Source organism: Anolis carolinensis, chromosome 6 (genome assembly GCF_035594765.1).
Source record: "Anolis carolinensis isolate JA03-04 chromosome 6, rAnoCar3.1.pri, whole genome shotgun sequence".
Classification (NCBI taxonomy): domain Eukaryota; kingdom Metazoa; phylum Chordata; class Lepidosauria; order Squamata; family Dactyloidae; genus Anolis; species Anolis carolinensis.
In genome coordinates, this window is record NC_085846.1 from 7,697,767 (window position 1) to 7,712,541 (window position 14,775).

Genomic DNA, 14,775 nt, shown 5'->3' on the forward strand with positions numbered 1-14,775 from the left:
CCAATGTGCCCAAATGTGAACATTGGCGGAATTTGGGGAAAATAGACCTTGACATTTGGGAGTTGTAGTTGCTGGGATTTATAGTTCGCCTACAATCAAAGAGCTCCTTGAACCCCACCAATGATAGAATTGGGCAAATTGGGCTTTTGGTGGGAGGATTTGCCATCTGTTTCCAAAAAGGAAGAGAAAGACAGGCGGAGAGATCTTCAGCCAGGCACGGGCAAACTTCTGCCCTCCGGGTGTTTTGGACTTCAACTCCCACAATTCCTAACAGCCGGTAGGCTGTTAGGAATTGTGGGAGTTGAAGTCCAAAACACCCAGAGGGCCGAAGTTTGCCCATGCCTGGTGTAGATGCACCTCGGCTCCCTTCCATGATTTCTCCAAATATTCCTGAGTTTCTGACCGGGACCAAAGATAAAGGGAGAGTAAGGAACCAAAGGGTGTTCAAGAGAGCTGGTTTATTAAAGGAGATGGAAGTCACCGATGCAGGCAATTTGGGGCGAGGGTCCGTGAGGGCTGGGGATGGGGAGATGGGGAACAGCTGGGAACATCTGGATGGAGTGCAGTCCCAGCTGCCGTCCTGAGTCGCAGGGTGGAGGCCCGGAGGCCAGAGACGAAGTGCTCTCTCCTTAATTGTATTTTTTCCCTCTCTTTCTCTCTTTTCCCCACCAGAAGAGGCCGAGGAGGGGGTCCTAAGGGACTATAGAGCTGGAAGACGGAGGTGTGGGGAAAGAGAAACAGGCACCTGAAGGAAAAAGCAAGAGGAGAAAGGATTATTTATTTGCTTATTTACACTATTTATAGGCCGCTCTTCTCACCCCGACGGGGACTCAGAGCAGAACATAGAACATGCATAAGTGGCAAACATTCAATGCAGTTTATAAAGACAGACAATTGTACATAGATAGAGGGATATATAGGCTTTTCCCATCTTTGGCATCTTGGAGGCTTCTGCTCGGTTCCGGGTAAGAGGTGGTGCTGTCACTCCATCTCGCTGCCGAAGAGCTTTTTTCCTTGATCGAATCACCAGCATTTTTCTGGCATTTCCTTATGGGTTTCTTATAATACCTCCATGCTTTTAAGCAGTACCTATTTATCTACTCACATTTTGCTTTCGAACCGCTAGGTACGCGGAAGCTGGGCTAAAGGCCAAGAGCTCACCCTGACCCAGGCTTTGAACTATAGACCTTCAGCTAACAAGATTTGCTGCTGCTCATGGTTTAATCTGCTGTGCTAAAGCCTGGCCCAGAGATCATCTGTGGATGATGGGTACTAGAGTCCCCTAAGTGAGCCCAGAGATCACCTGTGGATGATGGGTACTAGAGTCCCCTAAGTGAGCCCAGAGATCATCTGTGGATGATGGGTACTAGAGTCCCTTAAGTGGGCCCAGAGATCATCTGTGGTTGATGGGTACTAGAGTCCCCTAAGTGAGCCCAGAGATCATCTGTGGATGATGGGTACTAGAGTTCCCCAAGTGGTCCCAGAGATCATATGTGGATGATGGGTACTAGAGTCCCCTAAGTGGGCCCAGAGATCATCTGTGGATGATGGGTACTAGAGTTCCCCAAGTGGTCCCAGAGATCATCTGTGGATGATGGGTACTAGAGTCCCCTAAGTGAGCCCACAGATCACCTGTGGATGATGGGTACTAGAGTCCCCTAAGCGGGCCTAGAGATCATCTGTGGATGATGGGTACTAGAGTCCCTTAAGTGGGCCCAGAGATCATCTGTGGTTGATGGGTACTAGAGTCCCCTAAGTGAGCCCAGAGATCATCTGTGGATGATGGGTACTAGAGTTCCCCAAGTGGTCCCAGAGATCATATGTGGATGATGGGTACTAGAGTCCCCTAAGTGGGCCCAGAGATCATCTGTGGATGATGGGTACTAGAGTCCCCTAAGTGGGCCCAGAGATCATCTGTGGATGATGGGTACTAGAGTCCCCTAAGTGGGCACAACTCAGAAGTCATCCAATCAACCTTTTCAATAACCCCCCATTTCTAAGGCTGTGCTTTGCTGGAGGAAAGTTAGGAGATTCTTTTCGGACTGCAGTTCCCATTATCCCCCAGGCCACATCACTCATGGTCCTCCGCTTTATACCTCCTTACATCTGATTCTTAATCATAATATATAATTCTGTTTCAATACTTGTATTTTGTAGGGTTTTATGTTATGTAATTTTTGGGTAAATATAATAATACAGTAACACACATTTTGATACCTCTAATGTGAGACCTGTTTCTGGGTATATTTGACCTGTTGATTCCAAAAAGGGCACCACTTTTCCCCGATCAGCTCTATGCCATATACAGTACTAGTCTTTATCTGCTCATCCATAGAAAATCATGATTACGATATCTGAGGCCCTTTCTACACTGCCATATGAAATCCAGATGATCTGTTTTGAACTGAATTATATGGCAGTGTAAAAAAAAAAGATAAAGGTTTCCCCTGACGTTAAGTCCAGTCATATCTGACTCTGGGGGTTGGTGCTCATCTCCATTTCTAAGCCGAAGAGCCGGCGTTGTCCGTAGACACCTCCAAGGTCATGTGGCCAGCATGACTGCATGGAGCGCCGTTACCTTCCAGCCGAAGCGGTACCTATTGATCTACTCACATTTCGTATGTTTTCGAACTGCTAGGTTGGCAGGATATGGCAGTGTAGACTCCTATAATCCAGTTCAAAGCAGATAATGTGGATTATCCGATTTGATAATCTGGATTATATGGCAGTGAATAAGGGGCAAGAGACATCAGAAATTATGCTGTCTATCCGGTGCAATTTTCTGAGTATGGTCCCCAAATAACCCCAGGAAGACACCAGGAAACATTTTTTGTCAGTGTAATAAATACAACAACAACAACAACAACAACAACAACAACAACAACAACAACAAGACACACATCAAAGCAGGTCATCTATTCTTGTAGGTCACTGCACAATTTGTTGCCCAGTTCTTCATCAATTCCTTGCACAAAGGTGTTTGGGAATATTACTACTACTACTGTTGTTGTTGTTGTTGTTGTATTTATATCCCACTTTCTTGAAAAGTAAAGACAGCATTCACTTAAAGCAGGAAAACTCACATTAAGGTGCTGGACAAACCATGCCCATGGGGAAGGGTGCATGAGTCTCACTGGGGCTGCGGGGAGGAAGACCTCTGCGTCACTGGGGCGATGCCTTTGCTCGCATAGTATTCCACCACTTGTTTGGGGACCTCCGCCAGGACGTATTTGGCGAGAGCATTGGGGGGCGACTGGAAGAAGACAGAGAAAAACAAGATGCTGAAAAGATATCGGAGTGCCAGCAAGGCTGAACGTTGCCCTTACCTGGACACATTAGTTTGTCAATACCATTCCCGAATGAGACTATGATGTCTCTCGATATCGACGACTAGCTGTGCCCGGCCAAGCGTTGCTGTGGCAAAGTGTGGTGATATGGAAAATAAAGTATTGAGGAATTGGTGGTAGTTAGTATATATTATTTCCTGTAGTTTATAGGCAGTGTGTAAGAGGCCTGTCCCCGGGCGCCATTGTAGTTGAGGGGGTTGCTATGACATGAAGGGGGTGGGGCCTAAAGGGGGCGGGGCCTACCCTTCTGACTGGCAGCCAGGGGGAGAACGGCTCTTCCTCATCCTCTGTAATTTGGACTTTATTTTTCTATGTTTTTTTTAATTGAAAGACACAGATTGGATGACTATGTCTTTTGTGGCCAAATTTTGTGTCATTTGGTTTAGTGGTTTTGTTGTTTACTCCAAGGGAAAAACACACGTTACATTTTCATATAGATAGAAGTATGGGCCAACTTGGGCCATCCAGGTGTTTTGGACTCCAACTCCCACCATTCCTAACAGCCTACCGGCTGTTAGGAATGGTGGGAGTTGAAGTCCAAAACACCTGGAGGGCCCAAGTTGGCCCATGCTTGATCTACATGCCATATGATGCAGTTTCACCTTCTTGAATTCCCGGACTGGCACAAACTGGACGATGTCGCGGACAGCCCTGCCTTCGTCCGACTCCAGCATCCCACGATCTCCGTTGAGCTCCCGCATGTCGGAGAAGTCGGCGTTCCCGATGCCCACGATGATGATGGACAGGGGCAGGTGGGAAGCCCGGACCACGGCATCACACGCCTCGGGCATATCGCTCACCACACCGTCGGTCAGGATCAACAGGACGCGGTATTTCTGCGGGTCGAAAGAAATGCCACCATTAGGACAGCACGCTGGTCTGGGATCCAACGCGGGAATATTCTGCCCTGCCCAACCGTACCGTGGGCATCCCTGTTTTCTCTTCCTCTGCTGCTGGGGCTGCCACTTTGTTAATGATGGGCGCAACGTTGGTCGGACCGTAGAGCTGGATTTGGGGCAGGCAACGCTTGTAGGCTTCAATCACGCCAACGATCCCTAGAAAAAGGATCACAGAATCATAGCGTTGGAAGAGGCCACACAAGGTCATGTAGTCTAACACCTTGAAATGCAGGAACAAACAATTAAAGCACTCCCGACAGATGGCCATGGGACTTTGCTTAAAATTTTCCAGAGAAGGAGACCCCACCAGACTCCAAAGCAACAGCAGCAATAATTCCACTGTCAAACTGTTCTTATCATCAGGAGGTTTTTCCTAATGTTTAAGTGGAATCTATTTTCCTGAAATTTGAATCTATAAACATATCCAGCTTCCTAAACTGTTGCAAATTGTCGTTTTGTTTACAGATATCCTCTTTTCTCAGTTTTCTCCCTCATCTTAGTGACTTTCTGAGGCCTCTGGGTGCATTTACATTGTAGAATTAATGTAGTTTGACAGTGTTATTGTTTAGCACTCTTTGGAAAAGTAGAATACAGACCCTGTGAAACTACAGCTTCCATGAATTCCTAGCATTGTGCCATGTCAGTTCAAGTAGTGCCAATCTGTATTAATTTGGTAGTGTATGTGAGGATTTGTAAAAAGGCACCATGATATAATGGGTTGACTGGAAAGGCATGTGTCGACAGCTGATTGGATGAGGCAGCCGGAAGCCAGAATTCTGATTGGCTACTGACTCTGGCTTGCTGCTGAGACCAACAGTTTTAACTGCCACTTTCACCTAGGAGATAGCCCCTTTTCTCAGTCTTCTCCTTTATCTCAGTGACCTTTGGAGGTCTCTGGGTGCCTCTACATTGCAGAATTAATGTAGTTTGACAGCACTTTAACTCCCGTGGCTTAATGCTATAGATTCCTGAGTGTTGTCGTTTGGCACTCTTTGGAAAAAGTAGATTACAGACCTTGTGAAACTACAGCTTCTACGATTTCCTAGCATTGCGCCATGGCAGTTCAAGTAGTGCCAATCTGTATTAATTTGGTAGTGTATGTGAGGATTTGTAAAAAGGCACCATGATATAATGGGTTGACTGGAAATGTATGTGTCGACAGCTGATTGGCTGAGCCAGCCAGGAGCCAGAATTCCGATTGGCTACTGACTCTGGCTTGCTGCTGAGACAAACGGGTTTAACTGCCACTTTCACCTCGGAGAGTGAAGAGAGCGCTGACTAGAAATAGTTAGGAAGGAAATGGCTGCCAACACTCCGAAACCTGATAATTTATAAGGAAATGAGGCATATTTAAAGACTGTTTAAAGGGACTGTTTATTTCCTCTGTTCTCTGTGTGAGTTCAGAAAGACTGCTGTATATATTGTTGCCCTGTTTGATCTTTTGAACTGAAGTAAAGATACTGTTACTTGTTACACGGAGCCCTGGTGGCGTAGTGGATTAAAGCCTTGTGACTTGAAGGTTGGGTTGCTGATCTGAAAGCTGATCTGAAAGCTGCCAGGTTCGAATCCCACCCGGGGAGAGCGCGGATGAGCTCCCTCTATCAGCTCCAGCTCCATGTGGGGACATGAGAGAAGCCTCCCACAAAGATGGTAAAAACATCAAAACATCCGGCGTCCCCTGGGCAACAGCCAATTCTCTCACACCAGAAGCAACTTGCAGTTTCTCAAGTCGCTCCTGACATGAAAAAAAAACTTGTTACACAAGCCTGAGTGACACTTTATTATACTGCAGGGTTTATCTTGATTCAGATACTGTAGTAAAGCTTCTATTTATTTATTTTTACAACCTCCAACAGTATAGATGCACCCTCTCTTTCCCATTATTTAGACCCAACATGGCTATGGGATGTGTATTCCAGTACTTTTGGAAATGGAGAAATATACGTTCCTAGTTTCTATTCCTGGAATTGCAACTAATTGCAACTAGATCTTTCTTCCTTTGCTGGATCTGAATACATTTGTCCTGAATCTGGATCATACAACTTGCTGGCTTCCTAAAATCTCTGTATCTTTCTCTTGCTCTTTACTCCAGCCCAATTGTGGGAGTTGTAGTTTGGTGAAGAACTAACATATATAAATCAGCTCTTACTTTCACATTCGGCGTTCTCTGGTTCGAAATTGATGGCAAAATCGTGAGACACCTGTCCAAGGCAGAAGAGGGGTGGGAAATAAAGAGAGTTTAAATTCCAGCAACCAAATGACTCATCATCACCCGTCTGCCCAGATTCATCGGATTCAAGGAACCATCAAGCCGCTCACCTCGAAGTCTGGAGGGATCCGTGCTCCAAAGCCAAAAGCGGGGAACCGCTTGTCACTGAAAGGGGAAAAAGTAGGTCACTGTACAGAAATACTGACTGTGCATAATGTGAATAGAATAGGACTATGGCTTAGCTTGATCCAAACTAAGCATAGGCAAACTTTGGCCCTCCGGGTGTTTTGGACTTCAACTCCCACAATTCCTAACAGCCGGTAGGCTGTTAGGAATTGTGGGAGTTGAAGTCCTAAACACCCGGAGGGCCAAAGTTTGCCCATGCCTGATCCAGAAACTGATCCTAGAATCACATTGGCTTTCTTAGCTGCAGCATCACACTGTTGGCTCACACATCAAGTCTTTTGTACCTGTCATAGTCTTGGCAGATCTCTCCCACCGAAGACAACGCTTTCAGGTATTCGTTGGGTTCTTTGGGGTTGATGAAGTGAAGGGAGTGTTCGCTCCGAGGGTCCCCATTGGAGGCAGTGAAATCAATAGCCACCTGGGGAAGAAAGAATAAGGAAAAGGGACTTTTATGGTATGGCTAAAGGTTTGGATACTAGGGCTAGGGGTGCATCTACATTGTAGAATAGATGCAGTTTGTCATAACTTCAACTGTCATGGCTCAAGGCTATGGAAAGATGGGAGTTATCATCTGGTGAGTCGCAAGCACTCTTGTGCAAACAAGGCAAAAGACTTTGTAAAATAACAGCTCCCAGGAATCCATGACATCGAGGCATGGTTGGTATAGTAGTAGTGTCAAACTATATTATTTCTGCAGTAGAGATACACATAGATAGATAGATAGATAGATAGATAGATAGATAGATAGATAGACAGACAGACAGATAGATTTCATACTGTAAAGGAGATCTGTAAGCCACCCATAATGTAATCCAAGAAAGTATGGACTTTCTCCATCTGCAGAGAAACAAAAGAAGAGAAAAAAAAGTACAAAGAATGAATGTTAGCCATTTTCAATATTTTCTTACTTTTTAACGATTGCCAAAAATATTCAAATCATTCTTCCATCCCTCTCTGCTTTCAGTCTCCTTTGGGAGCAATAAAGCAGGATATTAATAATAATAATAATAATAATAATAACAACAACAACAACAACAACAACAATAATGTTTTGTCAAAAGGCTTTCATGGCCGGAATCACTGGGTTGCTGTGAGTTTTCTGGGTTGTCTGGCCATGTTCCAGAACCATTCGCTCCTGACGTTTAACCCACATCTAAGGCAGGCATCCCCAAAGGTTGTGAAGTCTGTTGGAAACTAGGCAAGTGGGGTTTATATATTCTCCCACCCTAGACATTATTCCATAAACCGCATTTGCCTAGTTTCCAAGAGACCTCACATCCTCGGAGGATGCCTGCCATAGATGTGGGTGAAACGTCAGGACAGAATGCTTCTGGAACATGACCATACAGCCCAGTAAACACACTGTAACCCAATAATAATAATAATAATAATAATAATAATAATAATAATAATAACTGAGTGCCGTGCCAAAAGATCTCAGCCGGCATTTGGAAACAATAGACATTGACAAAATTACGATCTGCCAACTGCAAAAGGCCACCCTGCTGGGATCTGCACGCATCATCCAAAAATACATCACACAGTCCTAGACACTTGGGAAGTGTTCGACTTGTGATTTGTGATATGAAATCCAGCATATCTATCTTGTTTGCTGTGTCATAATAAAATAATAATAATAATAATAATAATAATAATAATAATAATAATAATAATAATAATAATATCATACATCGCAGATGTATTATCATACATCCCAGTGGGCGGTTTGGCCTTATCCCAAAGTGGACAGATGATGGACTATCCCAATATTTTGGGCCAACATAATGGTGAGGCATGATGGGAACCTCAGTCCAACATATTTGTCCGAAAATTGCAGACTGCTTTCAGAAGATTTAACATCTGCTCTTATAAGGTCTTGCCAACTTAACAAGTTTACCATACGACCATTGCATAGTCTCCTATCCAATGGAGCAATTCTCCATTTGGCATCATTCCTCCATCGGCGAAGCTGCTGAAAGCCTTAGACACAGTTTTTAATACTTATCCCCCTAACCAAACATTTAAAGAAAGTTGGTGCTTAAAGTAAGCATTTTGGCTGGACTTTGGAAGCTGAAATTTTATAAATCGGAATGTTTTACACATCCGAGCGGGTTTCTGATGCGGAGATGCACGTCAGAAGTACCCTTCCAATTTCGAGCCATATGCTGACCTTCTTGGTCAAGAAGTTTTTTCAACCAAGGCGTTTTATTACCGCAGGGTTTAATCACCAAGGTTTAAATACCCATTTCCCAGCTTAAGAACTTCAAAGGATATTGGTTTGTGTTTATGTTTGGGATTATCCGGCGCGTGCCGAGGAACATGACGTCCCCTAAACAGCTGGCTGCATGGCATGAGGCTCACCTTGCACTGAGTGAGAACGATGTACCCGGAGTTCTTGTAGTGCTTCTTTTTCTCTTGGTATTTATGATTGATGCACTCCCATTTCAACTGGGAAGAAATGGGATTGAGGTTGACAAAGATGCAGGTTACAATACATAGCAGAACAACATGAATCAGGCATGGGCAAACTTGGTCCCTCCAGGTGTTTTGGACTTCAACTCCCGCTTAAGCGGCTGAGTGGGAAAAGGAAAGGGCCTGAGGCTGTTAGGAATGGTGGGAGTTGAAGTCCAAAACACCTGGAGGGACCAAGTTTGCCCATATTGCAATTGAAACTACCTCGTCTCCTTCAGAAGCTCGCAGCATCTCCTGGAAGTTGGTGCTGAACTCCCCGATATAGTCGTGCTTTCCGCTCGAGTCGTGATCGTAAACAATACACTAGAAAGAGGAGAAGACAAGGACAAGGGACCCAAATCAGACACAACCCAGGGCTCAACAGTCAGAGGCCAAAGCCCATCTTTCTCCCGACAACTTACAAAGCTCAACACACTTCCGGACATGACAAAGGGTGCATCAATGCCATGGCCCAATGCTACCGAATCGAGGGCGTTGTCGTTTGACAGGGGCACCAGCACCCTTTGGCAGAGAAATCTGTAAAACTACAAGTCCCAGATGCTGCAACAGATTTTTTGGCTGCAAACCATAGCATAGATTCATGCATTGTATTATATACTAGCTATAGTAAAGGTAAAGGTTTTCTCCTGACATCAAGTCTAATCGTGTCCGACTCTAAGGGTTGGTGCTCCTCTCCATTTCTAATCCGAAGAGCCGGTGTTGTCCATAGACACCTCCAAGGTCATGTGGCCAGCATGCAATACTTGCTGAATTGAACATTATTTGTGTCTTAATATTTGCACTAAAATGTGCGATGCAAGGCCAGAAAGTTATTTTTGTTCTTTACAATATGTTCTCTCTACTTGATCTTTATGAAACAAATTGCATTTTTGTCCGACTCTGAGGGTTGGTGCTCCTCTCCATTTCTAAGCCGAAGAGCCAGCGTTGTCCATAGACGCCTCCAAGGTCATGTGGCCAGCATGCAATACTTGCTGAATTGAACACTATTTGTGTCTTAATATTTGCACTAAAATATACGATGCAAGGTCATAAAGTTATTTTTGTTCTTTACAATATGTTCTGTCTACTTGATCTTTATGAAACAAATTGCATTTTGGTTCAAGTCTGAGGGTTGGTGCTCCTCTCAATTTCTAAGCTGAAGAGCCGGCATTGTCCATAGACGCCTCCAAAATCATGTGGCCAGCATGCAATACTTGCTGAATTGAACACTATTTGTATCTTAATATTTGCACTAAAATGTGTGATGCAAGACCAGAAATTTATTTTTGTTCTTTACAATATGTTCTGTCTACTTGATCTTTATGAAACAAATTGCAAATGGTACCTATTGATCTACTCACATTTGCATGTTTTTGAACTGCTAGGTTGGTAGAAGCTGGGGCTAATAGCGGAAGCTCACCCTGCTCCCTAGATTCAAACCGTTGACCTTTCGATCAGCAAGTTCAGCAGCTCAGTGCTTTAACCATGTGGAAGTGTAGACTCATATAATCCAGTTCAAAGCAGATAATGTGGATTATCTGCTTTGATATTCTGGATTATATGACAGTATAGAAGAGTTCTTAGAGAGGCTTGCTTCTCCATCTACTATCCCCCATTCCTTTCTCTGGGAAATAAAACAAATACAGTAGAGTCTCACTTATCCAACACTCACTTATCCAACGTTCTGGATTATCCAATGCATTTTTGTAGTCAATGTTTTCAATATATCGTGATATTTTGGTGCTAAATTCGTAAATACAGTAATTACTACATAGCATTACTGTGTATTGAACTACTTTTTCTGTCAAATTTGTTGTATAACATGATGTTTTGGTGCTTAATTTGTAAAATCATAACCTAATTTGATGTTTAATAGGCTTTTCCTTAATCTCTCCTTATTATCCAACATATTCGCTTATCCAACGTTCTGCCAGCCCATTTACGTTGGATAAGTGAGACTCTACTGTATATTCTAAAGCGCTTGACAGATACAGATTGGCCGTTATAACATCTTTTTTAAAATGATTTTTATTGACATTACAACAATACTACATTTATGTGACTGGCCATTATAAAATCCTGACTTCCAGATTTACTGTCAACTATGTAGATGTGGGTCTCAGATTATAATATTGCAACTCAATGTGTATAAATAGTATATTTGTGAACTGCAGATCCCAGAAGCTCTCAAAGCAACCAAGAAAGTAACTTTCCCCAGTTCTTTTTGCGCATTCCCGAATAAAGGCTCACCCGGATGGTTTTGTCGGGGTCGCAGCTGCACAAGGACTGCAAGGAGACGCGGAAAGATTCCCACCGGGGACTCAGGTTGTTCTTCACTACCTGGTGCAGGATAGAAAAAAGGAAAAACACACACAAGGAAGGCCTGGTTCCCAAAGGATATTTTCCCAGTGTATCCATTGCTTCCTTTGCCTTCCTGTCCTTCTATATCCTTGTTTAGATTAGCATAAGGGACAGGATCTTTTGGGTGGTGGCCGTAGATCTCCATTAGGATTAGTGCATTTTCCAGTGTAGATCAGGCATGGGCAAACTTGGGCCCTCCGGGTGTTTTGGACTCCAACTCCCACAATTCCTAACAGCCGGTAGGCTGTTAGGAATTGTGGGAGTTGGAGTCCAAAACACCAGGAGGGCCCAAATTTGCCCATGCCTGATTGAACCATGAAAGCCCACTACCCTTCCTACAATTTTGGCAATTCCATCTCCCTCTTCAACACCCTAAAGATACAACAGCCCGTAATATTCTCACCTCTGTCCTCCAAACCAGATGCTCCTTCTCATTGGCGTTGACCTTATAGATTTCCAGGAAAGGGTCAGATTTGCTGAAGAAATCCTACAAGGAGGAGAAAACCATAGGATGTGGGGGAGAGCCAAGCACACTGCTCTATATGGCAGTGTAGATCCATATAATGCAGTTCAGAGCAATCTACATTTGACCATATAATGCAGTTTTGTAGCAGTATAAATGGGGCTTTTCAGTTGGTCCAAGGTGTCGTTGTCCCCTACCTTGTCATCCAGCTCTTCCCCGTGAAACTGTAGCTGCACAAATTCGTTTGTCCTGGACACCTCCTCGGCCTCAATCTAGCAAACGAATGGACTCAGATAAGCAAACAAACTCCAAATATTCATAGATACGTACATAAAGTTTTAATTAGAGCTTTGCAAAGTTCACTGCGTGGGTTTCAGTTCCCAGCATCCCCTGCCTAGCATGGCCATTTCCCAAGTTTAAAGTGTGACGGTGATCGGTTAAGAAGGCTCATTAATAAGTAAAGGAGAAAAGGAATCCTAAAAAGCCTTTCTGAGTTCTCTGCGGAACGGAACAACGCTTTTGAATTCTTCCCATCTGCAGCTTTGCATTCCTGAGCATCCATTAGCTCTTTGCTTACATAACAGCCGCCTTTCTCACAACAGCCTTGCATGGTAGGCCAGTAGGATAACAAACACGATATCTTGAATTAAAAACCCTATGCCTTAATCTTAGTCACATGGCAGTTTGGCAGCACATTATCACTCTGCACATGCTCAAAAACACATTTTTGGCCAAATGACTCTAATGATGCCTGAGCAGAATTCTCAGTTTAGTACAACTCTCAGCAGAACCATGTTACTGGGGGATTCTGGGAGTTGTAGTCTAACCTTTCCCAAACTCTAAAAGCAGGATAGTAAATAAAGTACAACACCCAGAAGACAGGGGAATTCCAGACAGGAAACAATCAGGGTCAGCTAACACCTCCCAACAAAGGATTCCCCCAGACAGAAAGCAGCTTAAGCGGCTCAGGGTGAAAAGGAAAGAGCCTGAGGCTGTTAGGAATGGTGGGAGTTGAAGTCCAAAACACATGCAGGGCCCAAGTTTGCCCAGACCTGGTCTATCACTTTGGAGAAGACCCTTGAGGTTCACACTCGAACCCGGAGTGGCCCTTTCTTCCGCCACATCCTTCCCTCTCCCTCTGGGCTTCCTCTTCCTCTACCACCCTTCCCATCCACCTCCAGCCCTGATGGGCTTTACAGTACCGAGATTGTTGAGTTCTCTGCCTCCTCTCCGTTTGGCAGCACCAGCGGTTTGGTGACCTTGGTCTGGGAGACAATCTGTGGAGTCAGATGTTGAGTCATTAGGGGAAGGGAATGGATAGAATGAAGAACAAGAAAGGAAAGGAAAGAAGAAAGGAAAGAGGGAGGCGAAAGGGAGGGAGGAGGGATCATAGGAAGGAATGAAGGAAGGAGAAAAGGAAAGGATGGAGAGAGGAATAATAATAATAATAATAATAATAATAATAATAATAATAATAAAAAGATCTCAGCCGGCATTTGGAAACAATAGACATTGACAAAATTACGATCTGTCAACTGGAAAAGGCCACCCTACTGGGATCTGCGCGCATCATCCGAAAATACATCACACAGTCCTAGACACTTTGGAAGTGTTTGACTTGTGGTTTTGTGATACAAAATCCAGCATATCTATCTTGTCTGCTGTGTCATACAACAACAACAACAACAACAACAACAACAACAACAATAATAATGTTCCGTCCTTTTCCCCAAGGGGACTCAGAGAGGATTACAGCACATAAGCAGACAACAGGCAAACATTCAATGCCTTGTTACAATGAGATACAAATACACAGACAAAGGCAAAGGCTTCTCCTTTCAATTTCCAGCTCTAGGGGAAGCGCTCATCTCCATTTCCAAGCCGAAGAGCCAGCGTTGTCCGTAGACACCTCCTGGTCATGTGGCCAGCATGACAGCATGGAGCGTCTTTTTGCCTTCCCGTGAGGCGGTACCTATTGATTTATTCACATGTGTGGCTATCCTGACTGCATGGAGCATCTTTTTGACTTCCCGCCGAGGCGGTACCAATAATCTACTCACATTTGCATGTTTTCAAACTGCTGAAGCTAGGGCTAACAGCAGGAGCTCACCCCATCTAAAGGATTCGAACTGCCAACCTTGAGTCAGCAATTCAGCAGCACAAGGATTTAAGTCATTGTGCCACCGTGGCCCCAAAAGAAAGGGAGAGAGGGAGGGAGGAGGAAAGGAAAGAAAATTGCTAAGTTGGAGAACTTGCTGACCGAAAGGTCGGCAGTTCGAATCCACAGAGCAGTGAGCTCCCTTTGTCACCCCCAGCTTCTGCCAACCTAGCAGTTCAAAGACATGCAAATGTGAGTAGAGCAATAGGTACCGCTTCAGCGGGAAGGTAATGGCACTCCATGCAGTCATGCCGGCCACATGACCTAGGAGTTGTCTATGGACAATGCCGGCTCTTCGGCTTAGAAATGGAGTTTGAGCACCAACCCTCAGAGTTGGATACGACTAGACTTAACATCAGGGGAAAACCTTTAACTTTTTATCATTTCCAGAGTATTGTCTTTTCTGGAAGGGAGCATGAGAGTTTTTGGATATTCTGAAAATATTATTTTATGCAAATAAAGAGCCCAAAGATGGAAAGGAATATCTGTAGCTATATAAATGAACTGCATTTATGATTCGCCATGAATCATAGAATCATAGAATAGTAGAGTTGGAAGAGACCACATGGGCCATCCAGTCCAACCCCCTGCTAAGAAGCAGGAAATCTCATTCAAAGCACCCCCGACAGATGGCCATCCAGCCTCTGCTTAAAAGCCTCCAAAGAAGGAGCCTCCACCACGGCCCCGAACAGCTCTCACAG

The 14,775-nt window shown here is 44.3% G+C and overlaps 1 protein-coding gene across 1 annotated transcript in view; it reads right to left on the minus strand.

The window, feature by feature from the left end:
• Positions 1 to 438: 438 nt before the first annotated feature.
• cpne6 (copine 6) overlaps positions 439 to 14,775 on the minus strand; it is a 33,090-nt gene continuing 18,753 nt past the window's right edge. Inside the window, exons 4-17 of the mRNA XM_062984218.1 lie at positions 13,119 to 13,193; positions 12,114 to 12,188; positions 11,857 to 11,940; positions 11,343 to 11,432; positions 9,318 to 9,416; positions 9,003 to 9,089; positions 7,419 to 7,478; positions 6,926 to 7,059; positions 6,566 to 6,620; positions 6,396 to 6,447; positions 4,269 to 4,402; positions 3,950 to 4,183; positions 3,084 to 3,253; positions 439 to 745 (exon numbers count right to left, since the gene is read on the minus strand). Coding sequence (XP_062840288.1) covers positions 3,131 to 3,253; positions 3,950 to 4,183; positions 4,269 to 4,402; positions 6,396 to 6,447; positions 6,566 to 6,620; positions 6,926 to 7,059; positions 7,419 to 7,478; positions 9,003 to 9,089; positions 9,318 to 9,416; positions 11,343 to 11,432; positions 11,857 to 11,940; positions 12,114 to 12,188; positions 13,119 to 13,193 — 1,302 coding nt within the window. The 3' untranslated portion in view covers positions 439 to 745; positions 3,084 to 3,130. The remainder of the gene's footprint in view (positions 746 to 3,083; positions 3,254 to 3,949; positions 4,184 to 4,268; positions 4,403 to 6,395; positions 6,448 to 6,565; positions 6,621 to 6,925; positions 7,060 to 7,418; positions 7,479 to 9,002; positions 9,090 to 9,317; positions 9,417 to 11,342; positions 11,433 to 11,856; positions 11,941 to 12,113; positions 12,189 to 13,118; positions 13,194 to 14,775) is intronic.